This window comes from Dichomitus squalens, assembly GCF_000275845.1.
Source record: "Dichomitus squalens LYAD-421 SS1 unplaced genomic scaffold DICSQscaffold_22, whole genome shotgun sequence".
In the NCBI taxonomy this organism is placed as follows: Eukaryota; Fungi; Basidiomycota; class Agaricomycetes; order Polyporales; family Polyporaceae; genus Dichomitus; species Dichomitus squalens.
In genome coordinates this window covers 454,331-475,368 of record NW_006766904.1, presented here as the reverse complement: position 1 = coordinate 475,368, position 21,038 = coordinate 454,331, and the positions used below count along the sequence as shown (strand labels likewise).

General features: G+C 56.0%; 7 protein-coding genes across 7 annotated transcripts; 1 reads left to right on the top strand and 6 right to left on the bottom strand.

Annotated features, from left to right (window-relative positions):
* Positions 1-1,148: 1,148 nt before the first annotated feature.
* Positions 1,149-1,942, bottom strand: DICSQDRAFT_181558 (uncharacterized protein; the record flags this gene model as incomplete). Its single annotated transcript, XM_007367115.1, has 2 exons — positions 1,325-1,942; positions 1,149-1,262 (listed from the first exon to the last, which is right to left on the bottom strand). The coding sequence occupies exons 1-2, from the start codon at positions 1,793-1,795 to the stop codon at positions 1,149-1,151; spliced, it is 585 nt and encodes a 194-aa protein (XP_007367177.1). The 5' UTR covers positions 1,796-1,942.
* Positions 1,943-4,026: 2,084 nt separating this feature from the next.
* Positions 4,027-5,196, top strand: DICSQDRAFT_88408 (alpha/beta-hydrolase). Its single transcript, XM_007367114.1, has 5 exons — positions 4,027-4,083; positions 4,148-4,174; positions 4,243-4,364; positions 4,427-4,927; positions 4,981-5,196. The coding sequence occupies exons 1-5, from the start codon at positions 4,056-4,058 to the stop codon at positions 5,053-5,055; spliced, it is 753 nt and encodes a 250-aa protein (XP_007367176.1). The 5' UTR covers positions 4,027-4,055; the 3' UTR covers positions 5,056-5,196.
* Positions 5,197-5,535: 339 nt separating this feature from the next.
* On the bottom strand, positions 5,536-8,598 carry DICSQDRAFT_88404 (uncharacterized protein). The gene is made up of 12 exons (XM_007367113.1): positions 8,196-8,598; positions 8,112-8,124; positions 7,880-8,054; positions 7,603-7,808; positions 7,335-7,544; positions 6,951-7,275; positions 6,890-6,899; positions 6,516-6,834; positions 6,427-6,481; positions 5,945-6,371; positions 5,786-5,860; positions 5,536-5,728 (listed from the first exon to the last, which is right to left on the bottom strand). The coding sequence occupies exons 1-10, from the start codon at positions 8,527-8,529 to the stop codon at positions 5,994-5,996; spliced, it is 2,025 nt and encodes a 674-aa protein (XP_007367175.1). The 5' UTR covers positions 8,530-8,598; the 3' UTR covers positions 5,536-5,728; positions 5,786-5,860; positions 5,945-5,993.
* A 2,985-nt stretch (positions 8,599-11,583) lies between these two features.
* DICSQDRAFT_171444 (uncharacterized protein) lies at positions 11,584-11,792 on the bottom strand (the record flags this gene model as incomplete). Its single annotated transcript, XM_007367112.1, has 2 exons — positions 11,584-11,706; positions 11,763-11,792. The coding sequence occupies 2 exons, from the start codon at positions 11,790-11,792 to the stop codon at positions 11,584-11,586; spliced, it is 153 nt and encodes a 50-aa protein (XP_007367174.1).
* Positions 11,793-12,038: 246 nt separating this feature from the next.
* DICSQDRAFT_63639 (uncharacterized protein) lies at positions 12,039-12,254 on the bottom strand (the record flags this gene model as incomplete). Its single annotated transcript, XM_007367111.1, has 1 exon — positions 12,039-12,254. The coding sequence occupies one exon, from the start codon at positions 12,252-12,254 to the stop codon at positions 12,039-12,041; it is 216 nt and encodes a 71-aa protein (XP_007367173.1).
* A 676-nt stretch (positions 12,255-12,930) lies between these two features.
* DICSQDRAFT_137837 (uncharacterized protein) lies at positions 12,931-16,387 on the bottom strand. The gene is made up of 6 exons (XM_007367110.1): positions 15,799-16,387; positions 15,567-15,732; positions 14,829-15,034; positions 14,228-14,762; positions 13,804-14,169; positions 12,931-13,738 (listed from the first exon to the last, which is right to left on the bottom strand). The coding sequence occupies exons 1-6, from the start codon at positions 15,876-15,878 to the stop codon at positions 13,343-13,345; spliced, it is 1,749 nt and encodes a 582-aa protein (XP_007367172.1). The 5' UTR covers positions 15,879-16,387; the 3' UTR covers positions 12,931-13,342.
* Positions 16,388-17,069: 682 nt separating this feature from the next.
* DICSQDRAFT_137834 (uncharacterized protein) lies at positions 17,070-20,499 on the bottom strand. The gene is made up of 6 exons (XM_007367109.1): positions 19,333-20,499; positions 19,108-19,273; positions 18,963-19,050; positions 17,886-18,904; positions 17,160-17,836; positions 17,070-17,097 (listed from the first exon to the last, which is right to left on the bottom strand). Exons 2-5 carry the CDS (start codon positions 19,240-19,242, stop codon positions 17,438-17,440), a joined length of 1,641 nt encoding a protein of 546 aa, XP_007367171.1. The 5' UTR covers positions 19,243-19,273; positions 19,333-20,499; the 3' UTR covers positions 17,070-17,097; positions 17,160-17,437.
* Between the last annotated feature and the right edge of the window lie 539 nt (positions 20,500-21,038).

Here is a 21,038-nt window from a genome sequence, read left to right as displayed (position 1 = left end):
CAACGCCATGCGCGTTGAGCAGCCACTCGACACACGCCTCCCCCAATTGCGCGACTGCTAGACGCTCAGGTCGAAACGTGGACCGCCAGAGGCAAAACAACACAACCAAGGCCGAACTCGTAGCGGGATCGCGCATCACAAAGCAACGCTGTGATTGCTTGCTGCGCTGCCCAGGAACAGGCTAGCCGTGCCCGACACAGCACGCGCGATGGGGGATCAGACAGACATCTGACGTGGTCAGCTCGATGGCGTTGTCGGACGTTGCAGATTCTTCGAGCCATCTCTGGACCCAGGGATCGAAGAATCTGTCGGGGGCCGTCGACAGTGCCATGCGTGCGCTGAGGGCTCAGCCCAGCGTACTGAACTGCAGCCTCGGGCCCGTTGTCCGTCCGCCGGAAACCTCCTTCCTTCCGTCTTGGCTGATGACTGTGATTCTCTAGCTGGACTGCAGGATATTGCGCTTCGCGTCCTGATGATGGAAGGCGAACCAAACATATCGGGTGCGGTATGACCACTGGGGACACGCTAGGTTGTCGACGCCGAACCACCAATGTCGCGGGTCCCTCCGCTTCGGAACTGGAGAGTGACACATAAATGTCAGTCCGATGTATCTCTATACCTGCGCTTTGAGCATTGCTAGCTTACGCGAGTCTGGGGAGGACCTGTAAACCATAGCTGAGATTGTGCATGCTTTCCGTGCATATCCGTAGGGAACCCTTGCTTCTCATTTGTCTCCTAAATTGATATGTAATATCCCCGTGGAATCGATGGCTATCTGACTAGCGAGGGATAATGTATGATTTGGCAGTATGTGTACGGGAGTGACAGTCGTGTGGAACACTACACAAGGCTATATAGAGTATCGTAAGCGGACTCGTGACTGTACTGGCCGTAGATACATATACACTCTGATGTAGACATGCGAGGTATAAGGCGGAACGGGGGTCATCGGTCTACCGTATACTTCTCTGTCGCTCACGAGAGGTTTGACGTCTTCATCACGGCTGATGGAAACAGAATTGACGTCGTCTACCTCCGGCTCCATGTCAACCTGTTGCGGGCATAAGTCTTCGGCGAGCAGCTGCAATGCGTCCAGATCATCCGGGTCATCGTAGAGACCAAGGGAACGGGCATGCTGAAAGGGAACCTCAAGGCTGAGCCTCCGAGGTATTGAGCTGGGCGCGCTCATCAGATATCGTCGCCTGGCGCATTGGCGCATCGTCTCCTCCATCGAGCAGAAGGTCTGCGCTATGCGGAAAGTTCTATACGAATAGTATCCGTCAAAAACGAAGCCACTGCGACGCATATATGCACTGACGCTTACCTTTGTCAGGTCTTGCAGGTCCTCGACGCCAAGTGGGCCGGTTGGGCCATCGATGAGATAGTCGATATCCGCTGGCACGAGGTCATCAAAAGGCGTTGTCGATGACTCCAGGGCTTCGTCCCTGAGAAGGGTGTTTAGGGGAGACGTGGTTCGGACGCGCTTCGTTGGTATGCTGGCGGGGACGCTAGAAGGGATAGAAACGGCGCCTGACCGCGTGGGCGGACGACCACGACTGCCTCGTAACAAATTCGATGTGGCACCGCGGCCGCCTCGTAGCGTGTCACGGCGGGCGCGAGATCCAGTAACGGTGGCTCGACCTCGTCCGCGCTGATAAAATGGAGAATTCATCCTCCGCGCCATCCTCTCATGGCTCAAGGACGTTGTGGTGGGGATCCACTGCCCTATGGGGTCGAGCTCTGTGCACATTGAACAAGTGCACAGGGTGTGGCGGTTCATACTCGTTGTCGCCATCGAGTGTAGTGAGGGGAAGAAGGAAGAAGGGGTGTGTGTACTAGAGGTGACGTGCGACGTGGGATTGTCCTGTAAATCCTGAAGTTTCCCAGTTCACGAAGATGTGAGTAGACCATCAATTACAGGTTGTTGTAACAGAGCTTTTCGAAAACATTTACAAGGGGGCAACCAGGCGAGTCAAGACGCTCTCAGGCGCCTTCCATATACTTGTCGTAATACAAGCGCGCCAAAGCAGGCCCGATCGGCGATCGCGTCCTGCTGTCCAGCACCTACCTCGTCCTTAGCAGCATATTCGCCTTCAACTCCTTAACGATGCACAAATCGTGATCACTTTTGTCTCATAGTTCAAATTTGAAGATTTGTCGCAAGTAGATGCGCGAGCGCCCACTCCACATAGACCCGATCACCCATATCATGCGCAAACGTCGCTTGCAGATTTAATATGACCTCCACCATCGTCGCTGTCCGTCGTCGGGACCTTCCAGCTAACGTCACCCCACGCTGTAGGCTTGAGCACGGCTGACATCGCCTGGAGAGTTCTCAGCCGTTCACCAAGCGACATTGGGCGAAGTCACAATCTATGCGCGTGCGGATGTCCACGCAGGGTCTCATGCCTCATCAATACTACCGCCTCAGAGCCGTTGAAGTTCGAGGAGAAGTGTAGCAAGTGGAGCATGGCTGCGTGAGGTACTCTCTCACCCAGACAGAATGGCTGCACTGATCACCTTCCGTCCCCAGAAGATTGAATGTTTCTCCAGTGGGGATCACTTGCTCGTACAGAAAGACCACTCAGATAATAACTAGTCAAGATTGCCTGATGGTGAATACGACTCAATCAAAACTACCTGCTCCCACGTTGAAGCAACATGCTTCTCCACCGCTGCAAGCACGGCCAGAATCCTCGTCGTTCGTGACGGTGTACGGCCGTGGCACAGGTAAGAATCCGTGGGTCGGCTCATATCCATTCTCTCGAGCTGGCTGTCGGTAGTTTCCAGGGTTTCTGCGGCCTTTTTGTTGCACGGGTCAAATTTGACTCGCAACACACGGTACTCGACATTGTGAGTAGACCGATCGCGCACCAACAGCACAACGTCTCTGATCTGGCCATAAATATCGCCTATCCTATGCCATACTAGGGTGCGCATAGTTGAACTTTATCCTCAATGGTTGTCCTATAGGGCGCTGACTGACCGACAATCAGGCGCAGTATCCTCTACGGGACCATCTTGCTAGGAAGAGTCAGCTGCGACTTTCGCCTGTGCTCTTGGCTGCTCTGGAGAACGCTGATTAAGAGCATGCGCTGGAGTGCTTGCTGATTTACTGTCCTCTCCCCTGTTTCGGGCATGCCACTTACCCACTGGTCGCCGCAGTATCTTACTCAGGCTCATGGGAACCTTTACTAAGACACCAGAGGGCCTGAGGTCAGATACGGTGATAGCACCTGGTGCCTTCTCAGTTGATTTCGAATCTGTTCTGTTTGCTGCATACATCTGAACCCGTTCATACTTCTGATCTTGCTACCGAAGTCCCCGATCAGCTGTCTACCTGTGTCCAGCACGACATCTTTGCATGACATCCAGTAAATGCACAAGAAATCCGTGGCAGTCGCAGATCGGAGCTTTCATCCGATATGTCTTGATCCTGGGACCTGTTTCCACGCTTCCGTCGGTGTCGTTCCGTGCAATGACTATAGTCAACATGGTAAGCTATACTTCTCTAGCCTTGTCTCGTGTGTACATACGTATACCCATTGGGTGCGCCTCCTATTGGGTGGGATTATCCAATCATGAGGAACATTCTCGTCTAGCGCTCGCCGGAATGTTATCGATGAGTAGTTGTCTGCACGTATTGGAGCTCCGCTAGACGCTTGCCAACAAAACTAAACCTTGCAGGATTGCCGTGCTATATACACTCAAACTGTCTAAAGCATCGTTCTGATTGTAGTCAACCTCAAACGAGAGCAGTTCTTCTATTCACAACAAGAGAATTTCCTCATGCTGAACACAATATCAAGTGTTTTAGTAATGCTTCCGCGAAGAGGACTCGCCATTCGTACCGTAATCCTAAGCAAACCCGAACCCTAACCGGCTTCGCCGGCAGCCTCTCGGAGTCCGAGAGGGTGCGGATAACTGGGTGGGACACAAGTCTTATCGATGACGCAGTATATATAGCCCGTTCAGTCCCAAGCAATAACAGTCAGTCAACATACGGACCCATCGCTGCACTCTGCAAGCATCTCAACGCCTGATAAACCTTCACCATGTCTCTCTGCGCCGACTGCTTCAAGGGTGAGTTCTCTGAGCTACATACAAAATGATCGTCGATCGAGTCTGACCTTCGGTCAATACACAGGTGTTCGCCACGAGGGTACTCCGGAGGGTATGTAGCCGGCCTACGCCTGTGGTTTGCCTAAGAATGCCGTTGCCCACTCTGACGTCCATGCTCAGGTACCACCCAGACGATCGGTGGGATTGAGTCTTATGTAGCCATTCCGGAAGGAGACTACCCAAAGGATAAGGTCGTCTTATACCTTGCTGATGCCTTCGGTCTCAAGCTCGAAAATAACCTGGTCAGCGACAATTTCCCATTTGAGATGACAACGACCCTGCTCATGCGAAGATGAACCAATAGCTCCTGATCGATGACTTCGCGCGCAACGGCTACAAGGTCGTCGCGCCCGACGTCTTCGACGGCGAGCCCGCCCCCGTGAATGCTTTTGAGCCCGGTGTGACCTTCGACTTCGGGGCTTGGATCTCCCGCCATCCCCCATCGAGGGCCAACACCATCGTCCGCTCGGTCATCGACGCCCTCAAGGCTGAGGGCGTCACCAAGTTCGCCGCTACCGGTTACTGCTACGGCGGTCGTCTCGCCTTCGATCTCGCCTTCACGGGCGACGTCCAAGTCGTGGCGGTCTCCCACCCGTCCATCCTCAAGACACCCGATGACCTGCAGAAGTATTTTGAGGTCGCGAAGGCGCCGCTTCTCATCAACTCCTGCGAAGTCGACCAGCAGTTCCCCATCAAGTCGCAGAAGGTCGCGGACGAGATCTTGGGCGATGGCAAGTTCGCGCCTGGCTATCAGCGCACGTATTGGCCTGGTTGCGTCCACGGCTTCGCGGTCCGTGGTGACCTGGTACGTAAACCATGGACTCACCATGCCGGACTTGATCTCACTTTTGGCCGCAGAGCAAGCCGGAGGTCAAGGCGGGCAAGGAGGGTGCTTTTAAGGCTACTGTGGAATGGTTCCAGAAGTACCTGTAGATGGAAGCGCGTAACGGTAGCAGTGAAGAAGTATCACCATTGTAGCTTGCATGATAGATGTATGAGGTCGAACGTCACAGTCTAAATGTCCACAACCACAATGAGGATGAGGTGAAGCACCTCTCGTTACCTCGTGACTTCATCCACCACTCGTACACTATCTTGATGACTCGAATCCAAGAAAGAACATGCGCCCGGGAGATCACGTTGGCCTACACTGGTTTCGTTACGCGCGTAGATCGTCAGTTCGCCAGATACATTCCTCTCTGAACGGCGTCCAACTCCGAAGGCTGACGTCGACATTGACAAGACCACGGCGTGTCTCCGACGGGAGAAGGTGAGGGAAGCCTGCCCCCCAACCGCTGTGGAAGAAGCCAAGCTGTGTAGGCTATCATGAGCGAGGACGCCATTGTGTCTTTCAGAACCTTATCCCTGACTCGGGATACTCTCAACACCGAGGTACCGACAACCATAATGCGCGTGATGGCTTCAGTAGCAGCCGATACTCGTTCAGTACGCTGTCACAATGTACCCGACAGCGACCGGAGGGACATCGAAGTCCCCAGGTCGCATCGTATCTCCTTAGCAAGCCCGCCACAGGAGAGGTGCTCTGCAGCAAGCGCCGCGAGCATGACCGATGAGCCCATGACTCCTCGACTTGCATACCAGTCCTCTAGGTGAGCATTCCATAAGTCAACGTTGTCAAGGACACAGAGTTGTATCAACCCACCATAGATCGTCGGACTACAAGACCGCAGTGACGCTTACTTGCATCAACAGAATTCAATCCGGCAGGCAAACAGCCCTAGATGTGTGATCCGGTCAATAAGTGCATTCAATATCGTAATGTTGGCTTGTCAGTGAAGTCCGAAACTAGCACGCAACGTACAGTAAAGCGTCCATCTCGCGACCACATTATATCGCGTGCGGAGTCCACATCACCAAAGACGGAATACAATCCCAAGCAAGACCGAGAGCCAGCTGACAGACAGAGAAGTGAAGTGATGATTCGCGCCATTGGCACCTCCCTTGCTTGTCCCTGCAAGTGGGAATGTACCGCTGTTCCCATTGCTGTTCGCGAGCGCAGTCGGGTTGACCGTCTCAGTCGCCACTGGGTTGGTGACCGCAGTGGTCGAATACGTGTGGGTCGCCTTGGGGTTCTCCTGAGCTTGTGCATCGCTCGAAAGGAAGACGAGCGCCGCTCCGGGAGCAGGCACGTTTATGAGGCAGGAGTTCGTAGCCTGGTTGCAGGTGACAGTTTGGACCACCTCGGTACCGGAAAGACGGCCATCAGCAGCGAAACGGCCTCCGAACGTCTGCCGGGATGGATGATTGACCGACCCGCCGAAGTGGAGCGCATTGTCTACATACCTGATTCGCCCAGGTGACCTGGTCCTTGTCACTCACAGACGGGGCAAGCAGATATCTGCCAGATTGTCAGCAAGATACCCACCGGACACCGTCGAATGGAAACTTGCTTCACTTGGACCTGCGTAGGCGCAGCGTTTGCCTCTCCCACTGCGTCCCCGCCGACAGAGATCGTCACGTTGTAGCTGCCGAAGCCGTCCTGCTCGTTCATGAAGTTCACCAAAGCAATCCGCGCGAGCGCGTCGTTCTCGTAGATCGCATACGCAGGGGTAAAGTCGTTTCCGCCATTGGCACGGAGATCTACCACCCGAGACGTGTTGCTAGTCCCAATGGCTTCCGCCACGAATAGCGTGGCGTACATCACCGGGCCGACCGTCCAACTCTCAAATAACGATAGGTTGGTTGGCGGAGCTGTGCGATGCAAGTGTGCGTAATCGGATTAAACAGCGTGATCGGATGTACTCACGAGTAAACGGCTATGCAGCGATGATGAGCCACTACGCAAGCACCAAGAGATCGAAGCTTACATTATAGGAGACGTTCTGACCACCAACGTGCAACAGCGCACCAGTGAAGTTGCTGTACGCCATTTGCAGACCGTAGTCTACAGCCCACAGCGCAGACGCGAAGCTATCACTGACGCCCGGGAACCCTCCACAGGAAGCGGTGTTCGTCTCGAACATCATGAACTCCTTTCCAAGCTGCTGAGCGATGCCGGCAGTATTAAGATACGGCTGAACGATCTGCTGGCCGGAGGCATGGGTGAGATAGTTTGGGAAGACCGCCTGGGGATCCTTGACGGGCCCGAAGCCACCGTCAGGGAACTCAGCCGCGCAGTTCTGGTCTGGATAGCTGGAGCACACAACGAGCATCAAGTAGTGGCGTCGCGGCATGGTAGAGATCTTACGCACTGCTCCATAGCTATAACGCCAATGGAGGTGGAGTATGCATCGAGGTAGCCAGTTGCCCAGAGGTCTTCGGCCTTCCAGGTGCCCTGGAGACTAGGAGCGACGAGCTTGTTGGCGTTCTTGATCTGCTTGTCGTCGTGTATCCCATTTACCATTACTCCGAACTCGTCGGAGTAGTCCTGGACATCGTACCCCTCGGGCCGACGCTGATGGCTACCTCGTGTGTTAGTTCCTAGACTAGGCCAGGCGATTTGATAGCGCTCCGACTTACGACGCGTAGAGGTCCGGCTCGTTCCCGACCTGGTACCCGAGCACGTTATCGCCCAAAATAGCGTCTCCCAGCTCAGCGATCTGCAAACGGAGGTGCGTCGTATCGTTCATCGGAATGCCGAGATACCATTTGGCATTTACAAGGGACGATACGTTCGCGAGCAGGTAGAGCAGCTCGCTCGTGTAGTCCAACGTAGGCGTCTGACCCTGCGTCGCGAGAATCGTCGTGAATCAGGGACTCGGGAAACATAGGATGATCGCAAGCATTGTCGACGTACGGTACTGACGGGGCCGGCGATAGCGCTGTTGTCCTTCGTTATCATCGCGTTGTCCGGCAGACTGCTAACGAGCGACGCCATTTCCTGGGTGTTCCCTCCGACGCGGATGCGCACGTCGATTGCTCGGTCTGCGAGCGTGGCAAGCAGGTTGAGGAAAGGGACCTGGATGAAAGATCTGCAGCCCTAGACTTGAACGCTTGATAATCATCTGAGAAGAGTTTGTCGTACGCACGCGTTCTTCCCAACTGCGTCACACACGGTCAATTGGGGGTGAGCGGACGATTCATACACATACAACTGATCGTCTTCCACTCACTGACTTGTTCCACCACCGACATCTCGATCGAAAACCCAAAGAAATCGCCCCTCTGCGGGATCGACAACCCGGCCATGTGCTGCGCCTGGCTCGTCAGGGTTAGCGCGAACGACGTCGCCGGCATTGGACTCGGCAGCGGAGGCGCCTGAAGCCGAACATTGTTGTACGCATTCAGCGCGCTGATCCATCCGATGTTCCCCAGTGTTGCTCCAGGCGCGGCCGAGCCCGACGACCCAGTGGGTTGCTCGGCGCCCGCGGGATCGTACACTGTCACTGCATGGGAGAGCAGGGAGCACTGCGCGATGAGGTACAGCAAAAGTAAGCCGGACACCATAGCAGAAGTTCTCCAGGGCCCGAGATGGGCAAAGTCCAAAGGCAGGAGAGAAGGTCCTCGACTGGCACCGCAGGATAGAGAGAGAGGGCGAAGACGAACGCAGGACAGAGCTAGAAAGATATATGATTATCAGAGCAAGACACTGCTTCACGCGTCTCCGGACCCTTGTCAGAGGTCGTGGCCAGCGAATGTTCAGGACGACGGCGTCGTATCCCCGAAACTGTAGAAGAACAGGCGCCAGAGGGGCCGAAACCCTTAAGGGCTGAGCCGCCAGGCTTCATAGACAAGGTAGATAGAGTCAACGATGCTTTCTCCGCGTTGTATGCCGCCGAAGGTGATCTGAGCTCCAATGCCGATCGGGTTGACTTGTCGCACGGTAATCATCATACTCACCTGCTCGAAACGATGAGCGTAGCGCGATAACAGGGCGTACCTAGACAGGCCACCTGGACCACATCCAGCTCTGATTAGAAATAGGCGCATATTCACCAAGCGCAGACCGGCAATCAGTACCGCAGTGGTAAACCTCCGTGTCATCGGTTCAGCGTTGTGGTTGGCCCATAAGCCAGCGTATCGCAGCATGCAAGCGGTCTGCTAAACACGCAGCGAGACTGATGGTTCATAGCGGAAGGAAGCGACCTCTTAGGGCTTTCGCGCCGATAAGCAGTTCGCGCGCGCAAATGTTACAGAGCGACTATCCATGACTCCGCGGCCAATAGACAATGTCAGCAATGCTCACAGGAGCAAACGGATATGACTCACCACTACGCTGGCGACATGTAGATGCAGATGTTCATCGAATCTGACCACAGACTGGTACAGACATCTCTAACCCCATGCACACGACCGTCGACCAGTAGCACTGGGGAACACACAGCAGAAGAAGGATTGTTAACGAGGACGCACAGGTTATATATGTATACACCCTGCGCTAGCGAGCGTCCCAGACCTCATGTTGTTTTCCAGAGTCCCCGCCAGACTCCACCATGAACAACCCCAGTGGGTCTCTTCTGTGATGACCGTGAGGGTGAGCACCTTGACACCATTCATAGCAGCATCGCATCCGCATAGTACTCAACCATTACCTCTCTAGTACGCCCGAAACAGGCCCATAGCCCAAGACCCATCCTCTCATTTTGCATTCGCCTCAGCAATCCCACTCTGAGGCCCAGCCTTGCTTTTTAATCCAACGAACTGCCTCCCTACCAATTACTCTTCCAGCCGATGGCATTGGGCGTCGGGTGGTCCGCGTCTCGAGGGTGTGCAGCGTCTGCACCTACCACGGCTCTGGAAAGTACGAAGACGCTGTTCTCACCATGGCGGCTTGTGTATGCAGAGGCAAGAGATGCAATTGCAAGAGAGCAATCAGCAGCCTGGGAGGGCTGGCGACAGTCGAAACAAGCATGAAATGTCGATCATGTTGCACCAGAGTGGGAAGCGGGAGGGCGTGAGAAAAGCGGAGGAACATCGATGGAAGCGCGCAGAGCGGCAAGCCCGCCCGCCACTGGCATTGTATATGCAGGAAAGCCCTATTGTCCAACAGAATGAGATGGACGTAGCGAGTCCATGAACGCTCTCTTTTCGGCGAATGGTTGTAGCGTGAGAGGACGTGTTTCATATTGGACGAGTCGCCAGCACGATATTGGCCGGGACTACAAATTGTCGGTACCTGCTACGCCATGCAGGGTACCCAGTGATCATACAACCTACTCGGGTCTCACGCAGTGCGTGTGACATCTTGGTTACGTGAACAGGGGTAACATCAATCTACACAATACGACGAGACAGCATTGATGGCGACAAAAGATTCGCTCGCTTATCCACATATCCCAATTTCTAGTAGTTCGATAGTGCTCGGAAGGCTGGCAACTACAGCACCCATATCAATACGGCAATCCTGATCGTGAAATGAACTAGTCTCAGGATGTCTCACTCACTTTTCCTTACTCTCTGTCCGCAACGTCGCTCTCAGCCCCCTCATCCCACTCACCCTCCTGGGCAAGGTAGTCCTCGGGGCGAATTGAGGCTCCAAGCGAGCCAGCCACTCTCTCGAATGATGTGAAGCCATCGAAGTACGCCGACAAAGCCTGCGAAGAAGCCACGGAACCGACGGCTCGGAGACTGGCGGATTGTAGATGCAGGAGGAAGCGCGAGACGAGCACTGCGGATAGTCTGCATATTTGGCCAGGGAAACGAAGGGGCCAGTGACAGGTCAGTACGGCGGAAGAGTGGATGAATGCCAATGATTCCATACGGGACTACGAAATTAGCCATAGCAGAGGTGTTTTTCAGGGCTAAGACATCAGGCTTTCAAGGAGCATTAGCACTGGATGTTCAACATTCAATCATGCCGGTTATGCTCTTGGACGCTGCTTACCGAGAGTAGCGTATAAATGAGTTGCAGGCAGTTGAGGACAACAAAGGTCCTAAACAATCGATATATAAAATGCAATACAGCTCCAAGGCCTCCAACGCACAAGAAATAGACAGTGCCTGAGTGTAAACAAGTCAGAATGCAGATCAGCAGCAATCCATGTCTACTCAGGCGCTCACCGTCCGTCAAGAAGACGCTTGAGAGAGAGCGCTTGAGCACGACCCCATGGCAGATGTCCCGGGGCCGGACCAGTGTGAACCACGTTGCACCGATGGCGAGGCAGTGTGCAATAACGAAGCATGAGCGGGATATTATACCAACTAGCAAGAAGAAGTGTCAAAACATAGGCAAATACTGCGTGATGGTGATTGTGAATCTTACATCTGGAACACGTCCGAGTCAGACCGAGCCCTATACAAGATTCGTCAGTATAAATGTCAAGCCAAGAGAGAAGCTGTACAATGAACGAATGGAACTGCTCAGCATTCGAAGTATGAACGGTGCGGTGAGGTCTCGCGTATATGGGCTGTTACGTATGCGTAAGATACTGCCGAGGCGGGCATGGCAGCGATCAGAAGATATAAGCAGTGATCTATACCAAAAGGAAGGGCGGACGTCGGGAGGGTGTGTATGCTTTGACAGGTACGACAAGATAAAGGAAACATACGAATATACAACATTTAGGTGGCCTTGAACGACTTGACTGACGTCTTCGAAAGCGCCGCAGAAGTATTGTTGAATTGCGTACATCCAATGGGACAGATGATCTTGCCCGTCACCCCGAACCAGAAGGTCGCCTGACCCTGTATGAGTGTTGAAGGAGGACACCGGCAGTTTAGAAGCTATGAAACAATCTTACAATGTTGACTCCAGCAGGCACCATAGACATGGCGAAGGCAATGGAGGAAAGGAAGAAGCTCCTCCGTAGGGCATGAACACGGATTGCGGTGAAAGCTCAAAGCACAAACATTTGTTACCGATTGAATCGCGATATATGTAGCGCTTACCTGCTGGGATAAGGAAAAGGAAGGCATCCACAGCGACACCTCCTTTTGCCGAGACAGCACACCTGCGCAGCGCTCAGTCCCGAGGCTCTGAGGAGAAGCATTCAGCTCACAGCTGTGCCGTCATACAGTTAGCCACTGTCAGTATGGGGGCCTAGAGAGCACATGCTCACTTCTTTCGATGGAGCAAACTCCGACCCAAAATTCCACGCCAGGAAAAGGATCGTCATGTACTTGTTCATCCAGAACAAGATGGCGGCCCCGGTCACTTTGCGTCCCCAAAAGCACCGTATTTCTTCCCCTGTGGTGATAATTATGTCGTATAGGAATACTGCTACATTGAACATGGGAACAAGTCAGAGATTCGACATCTAGAACGCGATATAGGTCGCGGATAAGACGAAGTACCTGCTCCAGCTATGGCGCGATAGTCTCGAACCAAGCTACGAGTTTGCACAATCATCAATGCTATTGTTCCAATTTGCGTCATTGGAGACACATCACTCACAACGTGGTATACTCTTCAGTGATTTGGCCTGTCCGCGTACAAGACATAATAGTCCGAGCTGGGGTGCTATGAATGCTTCGTATCAAACAGGGGCATAGTTCAGTGGACCCAAACACTATAGTCGATGTCTAATTAGTGATCCGAGACTGCGTCGGTCGCGGGAGGATAATAACAAATATACATCCACCGTGATCTCCGAACAAAACCCAGTATCTCCACCGTATGGGACGATACGGTCGACATGTGAGATGTCGTGGCCGCAGCTGTTGCCATGAGATATTTTCTTTTGAACAGACGGATGAAGCTCGACAGACGTCATATCAAGACGATGGTCCGATATACAAAAGCGCGCTAGCTGAGGCGGTGAGCGAAGCAAACAACGCTTGATGAACTGACACACGGCATGGTCGGCACAACCAAAGAGTTCTGTACAGAAAGCAGTATAGACGGCCAACGCACCTGAAAAGTAGCATGCAACCTAATAGCGGGCGGAGCGACCACGCCCGATGCTCTGGGTGCGCATGACTCCCCGCTGAAGTGCCTCCGTAGACCCTGGCGTCAGGCGGCCGCGATGATCGCGCGCAAACTCTCCTGCGAATTCGCAATGAGCTTGGGTACCTCGGGGCTGGGCAAGCAAATGCACTTACCGGTACAAACGTATCATCCAAGATAATATTTCAACCAGTCAGTGCCGAAGGCACAAATTGGCGAGCACCCACCTCCGCCAGCACCGGAAGCCCGAGCACGCAACGGACACCCGCCCCAGCGCCAGGGAATAGCAGTCGAACGAGGAGCTCAATTAGTAAAGCAACATACTACCGTCTACACAAGAACTGTCCTGCGCAGGTCAAGCAAGCGTCCGCCGCCGGGTAACGATGTTTTATATACAGTCCAACACGAGATCCTCGCCTCTGATCATGGTATCGATCACCTCCTCAGCGCCCCCGAGACCGCACAAGCCCCAAGGACAAAGGCGAGCAACGCCACCAGCCCAGGAACAGCGCCCGCGGTCCGCGCCGCGTCGCTGCTCCCCTGGCTCGTGCTCGACAGCCCGCGGTCCTTCGCGCTCATCCCGTTCGACGTCGCGAGCACGCTCGGGTCGATGCTCACCGTGTTTGCCGTCTTCGTGAGCGCCGTCGTCGCGTACGTCTCCGTCGTCGACGGGTCCGTCTCGCCCTGCGCGCCCGAGGAGATGAAGACGAGCGCGACGCCCGGCGCGGGCACGGGGATGTCGCACGTGTTGGCGTTCGTGTCGCACGTGATGGTCTGGATGACCTCCGTGCCCGAGAGGCGGCCGTCGCACTCGAAGCGCCCTCCATAAGTCTGCGAAGCACCACAACGTCAGCACGCAGAACCGAACGAAAACAGAGACACCGGTCGAGACGCACCTGGTTCGCCCACGTAACGTTGTCCTTCTCCGCGACGCTGGGCGCCGTGAGGTACTTGACCTTGACCTGACTCGGCGTGCCGTTCCCCTCGCCCGTCTGGCCGCCGCCGACAGAGATCGTGGCGGTGTACGCGCCCTGTCCGTCCTGCTCCGTCATGAAGTTGACGAGCACCATGCGCGCGAGCGCGCCGTTCTCGTAGATCGCGTACGCGGGCGTCTGGTCCGAGCCGCTGTTCGCGTTGAGGTCGAGCACCTGCGACGTGTTCGTCGTGCCCAGCGCCTCGGCGAGGACGAGCGTTGAGTAGAAGATCGGGCCGACTGTCCACCCGTGCGTCGTCGAGAGGTTCGTCGGGGGTGGGGTGAAGGGCTGCGAAGATCGTTCGTGAGCCACCGATCGATAGAAATGCAGCATGAATGGCACTCACGTTGTACGACACGTCCTGCCCACCGATATGCAGCAACGCGCCCGTAAAGTTACTATACGCCATCTGCAGCCCATAATCCACCGCCCACAGCGCAGAGCCAAAGCTATCGCTCACGCCCGGGAACCCGCCGCACGACGCGGTGTTCGTCTCGAACATCATGAACTGCTTCCCCATCTGCTGCGCGGTCGGGACCGCGCTCAGGTACTGCGCAATAAGATTCTTGCCCGCGTTGTGCGTCAGGTAGTTCGCGAACACGTCCTGCGGGTTCACGGGGGTCCCGAAGCCCGCGTCCGGGAACGCCGCGGCGCAGTTGTTGTCCGGGTACTGCTCGACGGACAGGATGCTGACCGCGGAGCCGTATGAGGTGAGGAAGCCGGTGTCGAACACGGACTCAAGCGTCCACGTGCCCTGCAGGGACGGTGCGACGAGGTTACCGCGGGTGGGGATGTTCGCGTTGTTGCTGATCGCGTTCACGACGATGCCGAATTCGTCGAAGTAGCTCGTCTGGTTGTAGCCTGATGGCCGGTGGCCGTGGCTATGCGTGTCGCCGGTCAGTTGAGGGCGCGCGAAGCTTTGAGGTTTGACGATGCGATGTACTCACGCTACGTAGAGGTCAGGTTCGTTGCCGACCTGGAAGGCTAGGACGTTGTCCCCAAGGATGGCCTCTGCGGCTTCGGCGATCTGGAGACGGAGGTTTGAGGTATCGTTGAACGGAATACCGAGGTACCATTTCGCGTTGACTAGTGATGAGACGTTGGCTAGGAGGTATATCATTTCCGCCGTGAAATCGAGTACGGGGGTGTCCGTCTGGCAACGAGGTGGGATTAGCGAGCTGATGGCTACAGTCTCCGGTAACGCTGTGTCGCAGATAACCACCACAATGTCCCATAACAGCAAGCTTGAACAAAGCCAAGATACAGCTCTGCCAAGATCAACATACCAACCTGCGCCAAGGCCGACAGTAGTATGCTCGCAAGGAGCGATCTGAGATCATCGGTGGCTACTGCGCGTGGCGTCGATTATGACGACGTCATGAAGTCGCAGGCGCTAAACTCGCCTCCGAGCAAACATCGATAACTTAAGGTCTGGAGCATCCTGAATTACATCCATAAGGCTGCCATATTTTGTGGTCATGATGAAGCCCAGGATTACGCATAAACCACGGGAATCGTCTTCCCCAATCGTGAAAAGGACCGCAGTATAATTTGAGAACATAGCTGCCATGGAAGCACGCAACCCGAAGCAGGGCAGCTACTGCATGTACACACGCTGCAGCCAAAATGGCCCAGCACATACCCGCGGATCCACAGCGATCTTCGCGAACAGAAGAGCAACGCACCGGGTTAGTCGCGTCCGTCTTGTCCTTCGCGATCATCTCGTTGTCTGGCAGGCTGTCCACGAGCGTCGCCGTCTCCTGGGTATTACCACCGACACGTATACGAACACGCCCGGCCCTGTCGGCGACGGTCGCGAGCAGGTTGAGGAAAGGCACTTGGATGAAGGACCTGTGCATCCACGTCAGCTGAGCCACACGAACTCTGATTGCCAAGACGCTTGGAAAAACGACATACGCGTTCTTGCCGACTGAACCCCAGAGCCAAGCGCAAGCAGATCTCCCGTCAGATCTCCCGTTCATCACACAAAGAGGCATACACGACCTCAAACAGCGCGGTACTCACTGACTTGGGTGACGACCGACATTTCGATCGAGAACCCGAAAAAGTCGGCGCCCTGCTGGATCGAGAGCCCTTGCACGTCCTGGGCGTTGTTCATGACCGGAATCGTGAACGCAGTCGAGGGCATGGAGGTCGGTAGCGCGGGAGCGGTGAGGGTGACGTTGTTGAAGGCCGCCAGTGCAGAGAGCCAGTCGGTGGCGGTCGCGGCGGCGGCAGCGCCCGTCTCTGTCGCTGCGCCAGAGACGGCAGTGACGCCTTCCTGGCCGTAGATGGTCACTGCGGCGGCATGATGTGGGTATGTCCAAATGCTAGCGAGGGAGAGCAAAAAGAGTGAGGGTTTGAGCATGGCTGCAGCTTGGGCAGCAGTCTGAGCAGCGCTAGAGCACGAGCAGGAAGGAAAGACAGAGCAATCAGCAGTATAGCAGGACTAGCTGTGGACACAGAGCGAGAAAGCCAGAGCGACGACCCGATGGGGAGAGGGGACAAGGAGGGCGGAGGTAGATGGGAGGAGAAAAGAGCGACGGGAGGAGAAGGGCTGCAGTCGCAAGGGAGCGAGACGTCGACGTGACAGACGAAATGCACCGAATCCGTCCCGCAGCCTGCAGCGAACAACGGATCCGGGCACTGTCTAGCCTGCCATTCCCTAAGAATAGCGCCCCCGTGGCCAATCGCCATCCGTCCCACACCACCCTCGGCCGGCCTTGCTCCCATATCCGGCAGGAGCGCGCGCCGGGACGGCCGATCTAACTGCGCACATCCCGCGCGAACATTCTCGCGCCCTTGTCCGTTGCGTCGGCTGCTGCGCCCCCGAGGCACAAGCACCATCTCCCGCTCTCGCGCAACTGGGAGTCGAGCATCCATGGCGCGTTTGCCGGTAAAAGCCCGGTGTCCGTGCCTGAGAAACGGGCGGAGGCGTCAAGACGACGGCCGCGAGTGCGGGATGCCGGAACCTGTCCCATGTATTCCTGTGCGCGCGCTGAGGTCGAAAATAGAGTCTCTAAAAACGCACCGTCCGGATATGTACCTCGAAGTCAATCACCCATGTCGCCCCCCTACATAGGGCACGGACGTGCTCTGTACACGCTCGCCCACGCCCCACGTCCATCCCGGTGTACCTCCGCAGACAGGCCATGAATAGCTTCAAGCGTGGTTCTTGCGGTCAAGAAAGCGGTCAAAGAACGGAATAGTGTATTCCTGTACAACGCTGCCAGATCAGTGAGCTGATAGCTATAGAAAGACGGACACAAGGTACGCACCTAAAACAAACTCAGCAGCGGCAGCAGACGCTGTTAGGGTGTACATTAACGAGTCCCGATAGTTAGGTTACAGACGGATGGACGAACGAACGACACCCGCGAGTGGACGACACGCGCCGCGCGAACCTACGAGCGTCCCACATGGCCACACACATTACCTCCCCGTGCCCGCGTCCCCCGTCGAGTCCGTGAAGACTGCCAGGCAGTCACATCCGCGCAGAGAGCGGAAAACCACATTCCATCCCACCACTGACACTCCCGGCGAGCCACACAGGTTCTCACCGGATCGTCACCCGGAAGAAGACCGCCACGCCTGCGAGCGCACTGAACAACGCAGCAACACCCGGGGCGACCGCCCCCGCCGCGCCGTTCGTCCCGCCCTGGCTCGTCCCGCCCATGTTGTTCAGCCGGCTCTTCCCGCTGTCACCGTTGCTCGTCGCGAGCACCGACGGGTCGATCGTGACCGTGTTCTTCGTCTTGGTGAGCACCGTCGTCGGGTACGTCGAGTAGCTCTCGCCTGCGATCGCCGCCTGCGCGTCCTGCGAGAAGTACACGATCGCCGCGCCGGGCGCGGGCACCTTCACCGTGCAGCTGTTCGCGTTCTGGTCGCACGGCACTGTCTGAATGTTCTCCTCGCCCTTCCAGCGGCCGTCCGACGCGAACCGCCCCCCGAGTGTCTGTTCACGTCAGCTCGACTCTCGCTGTGGCACCAGCGAGGACACATACCTGCCCAGCCCAGGTGATGTTGTCCTTCTCCGACGTCGAAGGCGCGAGGAGGTACTTGACCTGCACCGACGCAGGCACCCCGTTCGGCTCGTTCCACCCCGAGCCTCCGACGTAGATCGTCGCCGTGTAGTCGTTGGCGCCCGACGGGTCCGTCATGTAGTTGATCATCGCCATCTTGGAGAACTGCCCGTTCTCGAAGACGGCGTACGCGGGCGTCTGCCCGTTGCCGTTGTTCGCGCCCATGTCCTTGATCCGCGTCGTGTTGCTCTTGCCCATCACCTCCGCGACGAACACGGCCGAGTAGAACAGCGGGCCCGTCGTCCACCCGTGCAGCGCGGACTCGTTCGTCGGCGCGGCCGTGAATGGGTTGTACGATACGTTCTGCCCACCGAAGTGGAAGAGCGCGCCGGAGAAGTTCGAGTTCGCGAGCTGCAGCGCGTGGTCGATGCCCCACAGCGCGGACGTGAACGCGTCCGAGATGCCTGGGAACCCGCCGCACGACGCCGTGTTCGTCTCGAACAGCAGGAACGGCTTGCCCCACTGCTGCGCGAGCGCGGTCGAGTTCAGGTACGGCTGCACGAAGTCCAGCCCCGCCTGGTGCGTCAGGTACGTCGGCAGCACCTGCAGCGGGTCTCGCGGCGGGTTCTGCGGGTTCGGGAAGATCACCGCGCAGTTGTCCGCCGGGTAGTGCTCGACGGCGAGGTGCGACAGGTACTGCCCGTACGCCTCGACGAAGCCCGTATCCCACACCTGCTCGGGCGACCACACCGCGTACGACGTACTCGGCGCGATGATCTTGTTCTTGACGGGCACATTCCCGTCGGCCTGCCACGCCTGGGTGAACAGCGCATACTCGCCAAAGAAGTCGAACGGGCTGTAGGTCAGGGGACGGTGTCCGTGCTGACCGTAGAGGTCGGGCTCGTTCGCCGCTTGGAAGCCGAGCAGCCTGTCCCCGAGGATGGCTTCGCCGAGCTCGGCGATCTGGAAGCGCCAGTTCGCTGTGTCGTTGAACGGGATACCTGTAACGGGATGGTATCGTCCCGATGATCCGCGCGAGAATAGAGCGGAATAGCTTACCAAGATACCAGTTGATGTTTACCAGGGAAGAGACATTCGCGAGCATGTACAGCAAATCTGGGGTGAGCGCGAGGACGGGGGTTGCCGTCTGCGTTGTCAAAAGTCAGTTGGACCTACACAGCCGAGAACACTAAACGAAGCGCACCGGGTTAGAGGCATCCTCCTTATCCTTCTCGATCATCTTGCCGTCCGCAAGCGAATCGACAACGAATGCTGTCTCCTGTGTGTTACCGCCGACGCGGATATGAACGCTACCTGCCTTTTCGGCGATAATGCTCATGTAATTGAGGAACGGCACATTGAGGTTTTTCCTGCAATGACAAGAGTCAATCAGATCTATTTTTGTGGAGAACTGCTGCCGTGTACTCACGAGCTTGTTCCGACTGCGGTAGGCACGCGTCAAGTATGATTAGCCACACAATACCGCAAATAGGCAACACATAACAAGAAGCATTGAGCGCACAACACAACTGGAGGTGGTTAAGACGACCCTTCGTTCCATCCTTCATGGTAGATGCTCGAGCTGGGGCATGCTTCGGCGAAAACACTAGAGAGATCCTCTAGGTAGCGGTAGCGTGTCGGAATGGGACAAAAGCTAGACAAGGCTTTTGTATCTGTAGCCATGTTTAACAGGTTTATGAGCGGGTTCAACCGCCGTCCTGTGCGCTCTCTGGTTCATTGTCCCATGGAGCGGGTTTTGGGTCGTCTACTTACGAGACTGTGTCACGTCGCTTCAGGACAAAGACGGCGCGACAGCTTGCGCGCGAGTACTCCGCCGGTAACTGCCCTTGAGGAGGTTTCTAGGCTGCATATAGGTGCAGAAATGCCGCGCGCCGCAAGTCTTTTCATCGTATCCCAGACTACAACACCATCTAGCACACCTGCAGCAGGTGCTCTCTCAACCCGCTGGCTAATCATGATCCAGACAGAATTTCCTGTGCACACTGCAGCCGTATGTGCGAGCCTGGATGACCGAACAACACCACAGGAGTCGATATAGCCCTCCTTATCTGGTCGCCGTCGGGACAGGAAACGGGGAAGACGGCAAGATTTGAGGCAAAGAGGGGCCCTGCTGCTACAACACCACCCACACTCCTCCGTACCTCTCCGCATCCACAAAAACCGCAAAAGAGGACAATCAAGCAGCAAACAACTCACTGAGCTGGTTGGCCACGGACATTTCGATTGAGAAGCCGAAGAAGGTGCCTGCTTGGGGGATAGAAATGCCCGTCATCAGGTTCTGGTCGGTGGGCACACCGATCGCGAACGTGTTTGGCGGCGGAGGGTTCGGGATAGCGGGAGGTTCCCAGTAGACGGGGTTATAGGCTGCCAGTCCGGTGTAAGATGGGGGTCCGGGCACTGTTATGAAGGTCGTAGAGGGCGCAGAGGTGCTGCTTGCGCCCTGCTGGACGGGGGCGGCGGTCGTCTGGCCAAAGAGGCCGTAGATTGTGACATCAGCGCGGGCGACAGAGACGAGGAGACATGAAGAGAGCGCAAGGAGTGGATAGTACATGTTGGCCATGCACTGCACGGGTATATGGAGTGCCCTGAGGCGGAGAGAGAGAAGGAAAGATGGACGAGAAAGGGCTGACGACTTGCTTTATAATATAGACTAGTTACGGAACACGCGTTGCTGATTGCAATAAGGAACGCGGATAGCAACGTTGTCACTACATATATGTGAACATCTCCTAAGCGGGATCAACACAGTGTACAGCTATCATAGTCCCCTCATCCTCTCCCTTTCCTTGCATCTCAGATGCTTCCACGACAGGTTGCAGTGTCTACCGTATGTCGAGACGATTTCTGAGGAACTACATCTGCGTCGGATAGAACATGGACAGACCTCGTCAACTTAATAATGTTTCTCGCTCGGTGAAGGAAGCCCGTCAGATCTCGATCTAACAGCAACCACATTTGGCAGCTTCATATATAATCCTGATCAGGAACCTCGGAGGCACTGCTGCCAAGCCCATTCAGCGAGCCCTGCGTCATTTACTTGAAGGCTCCGTCGCTGCCATATGATATGGCCACCGTCAACATAGGAACTGCGGTCCCAGCTACAACTCAAGCCAT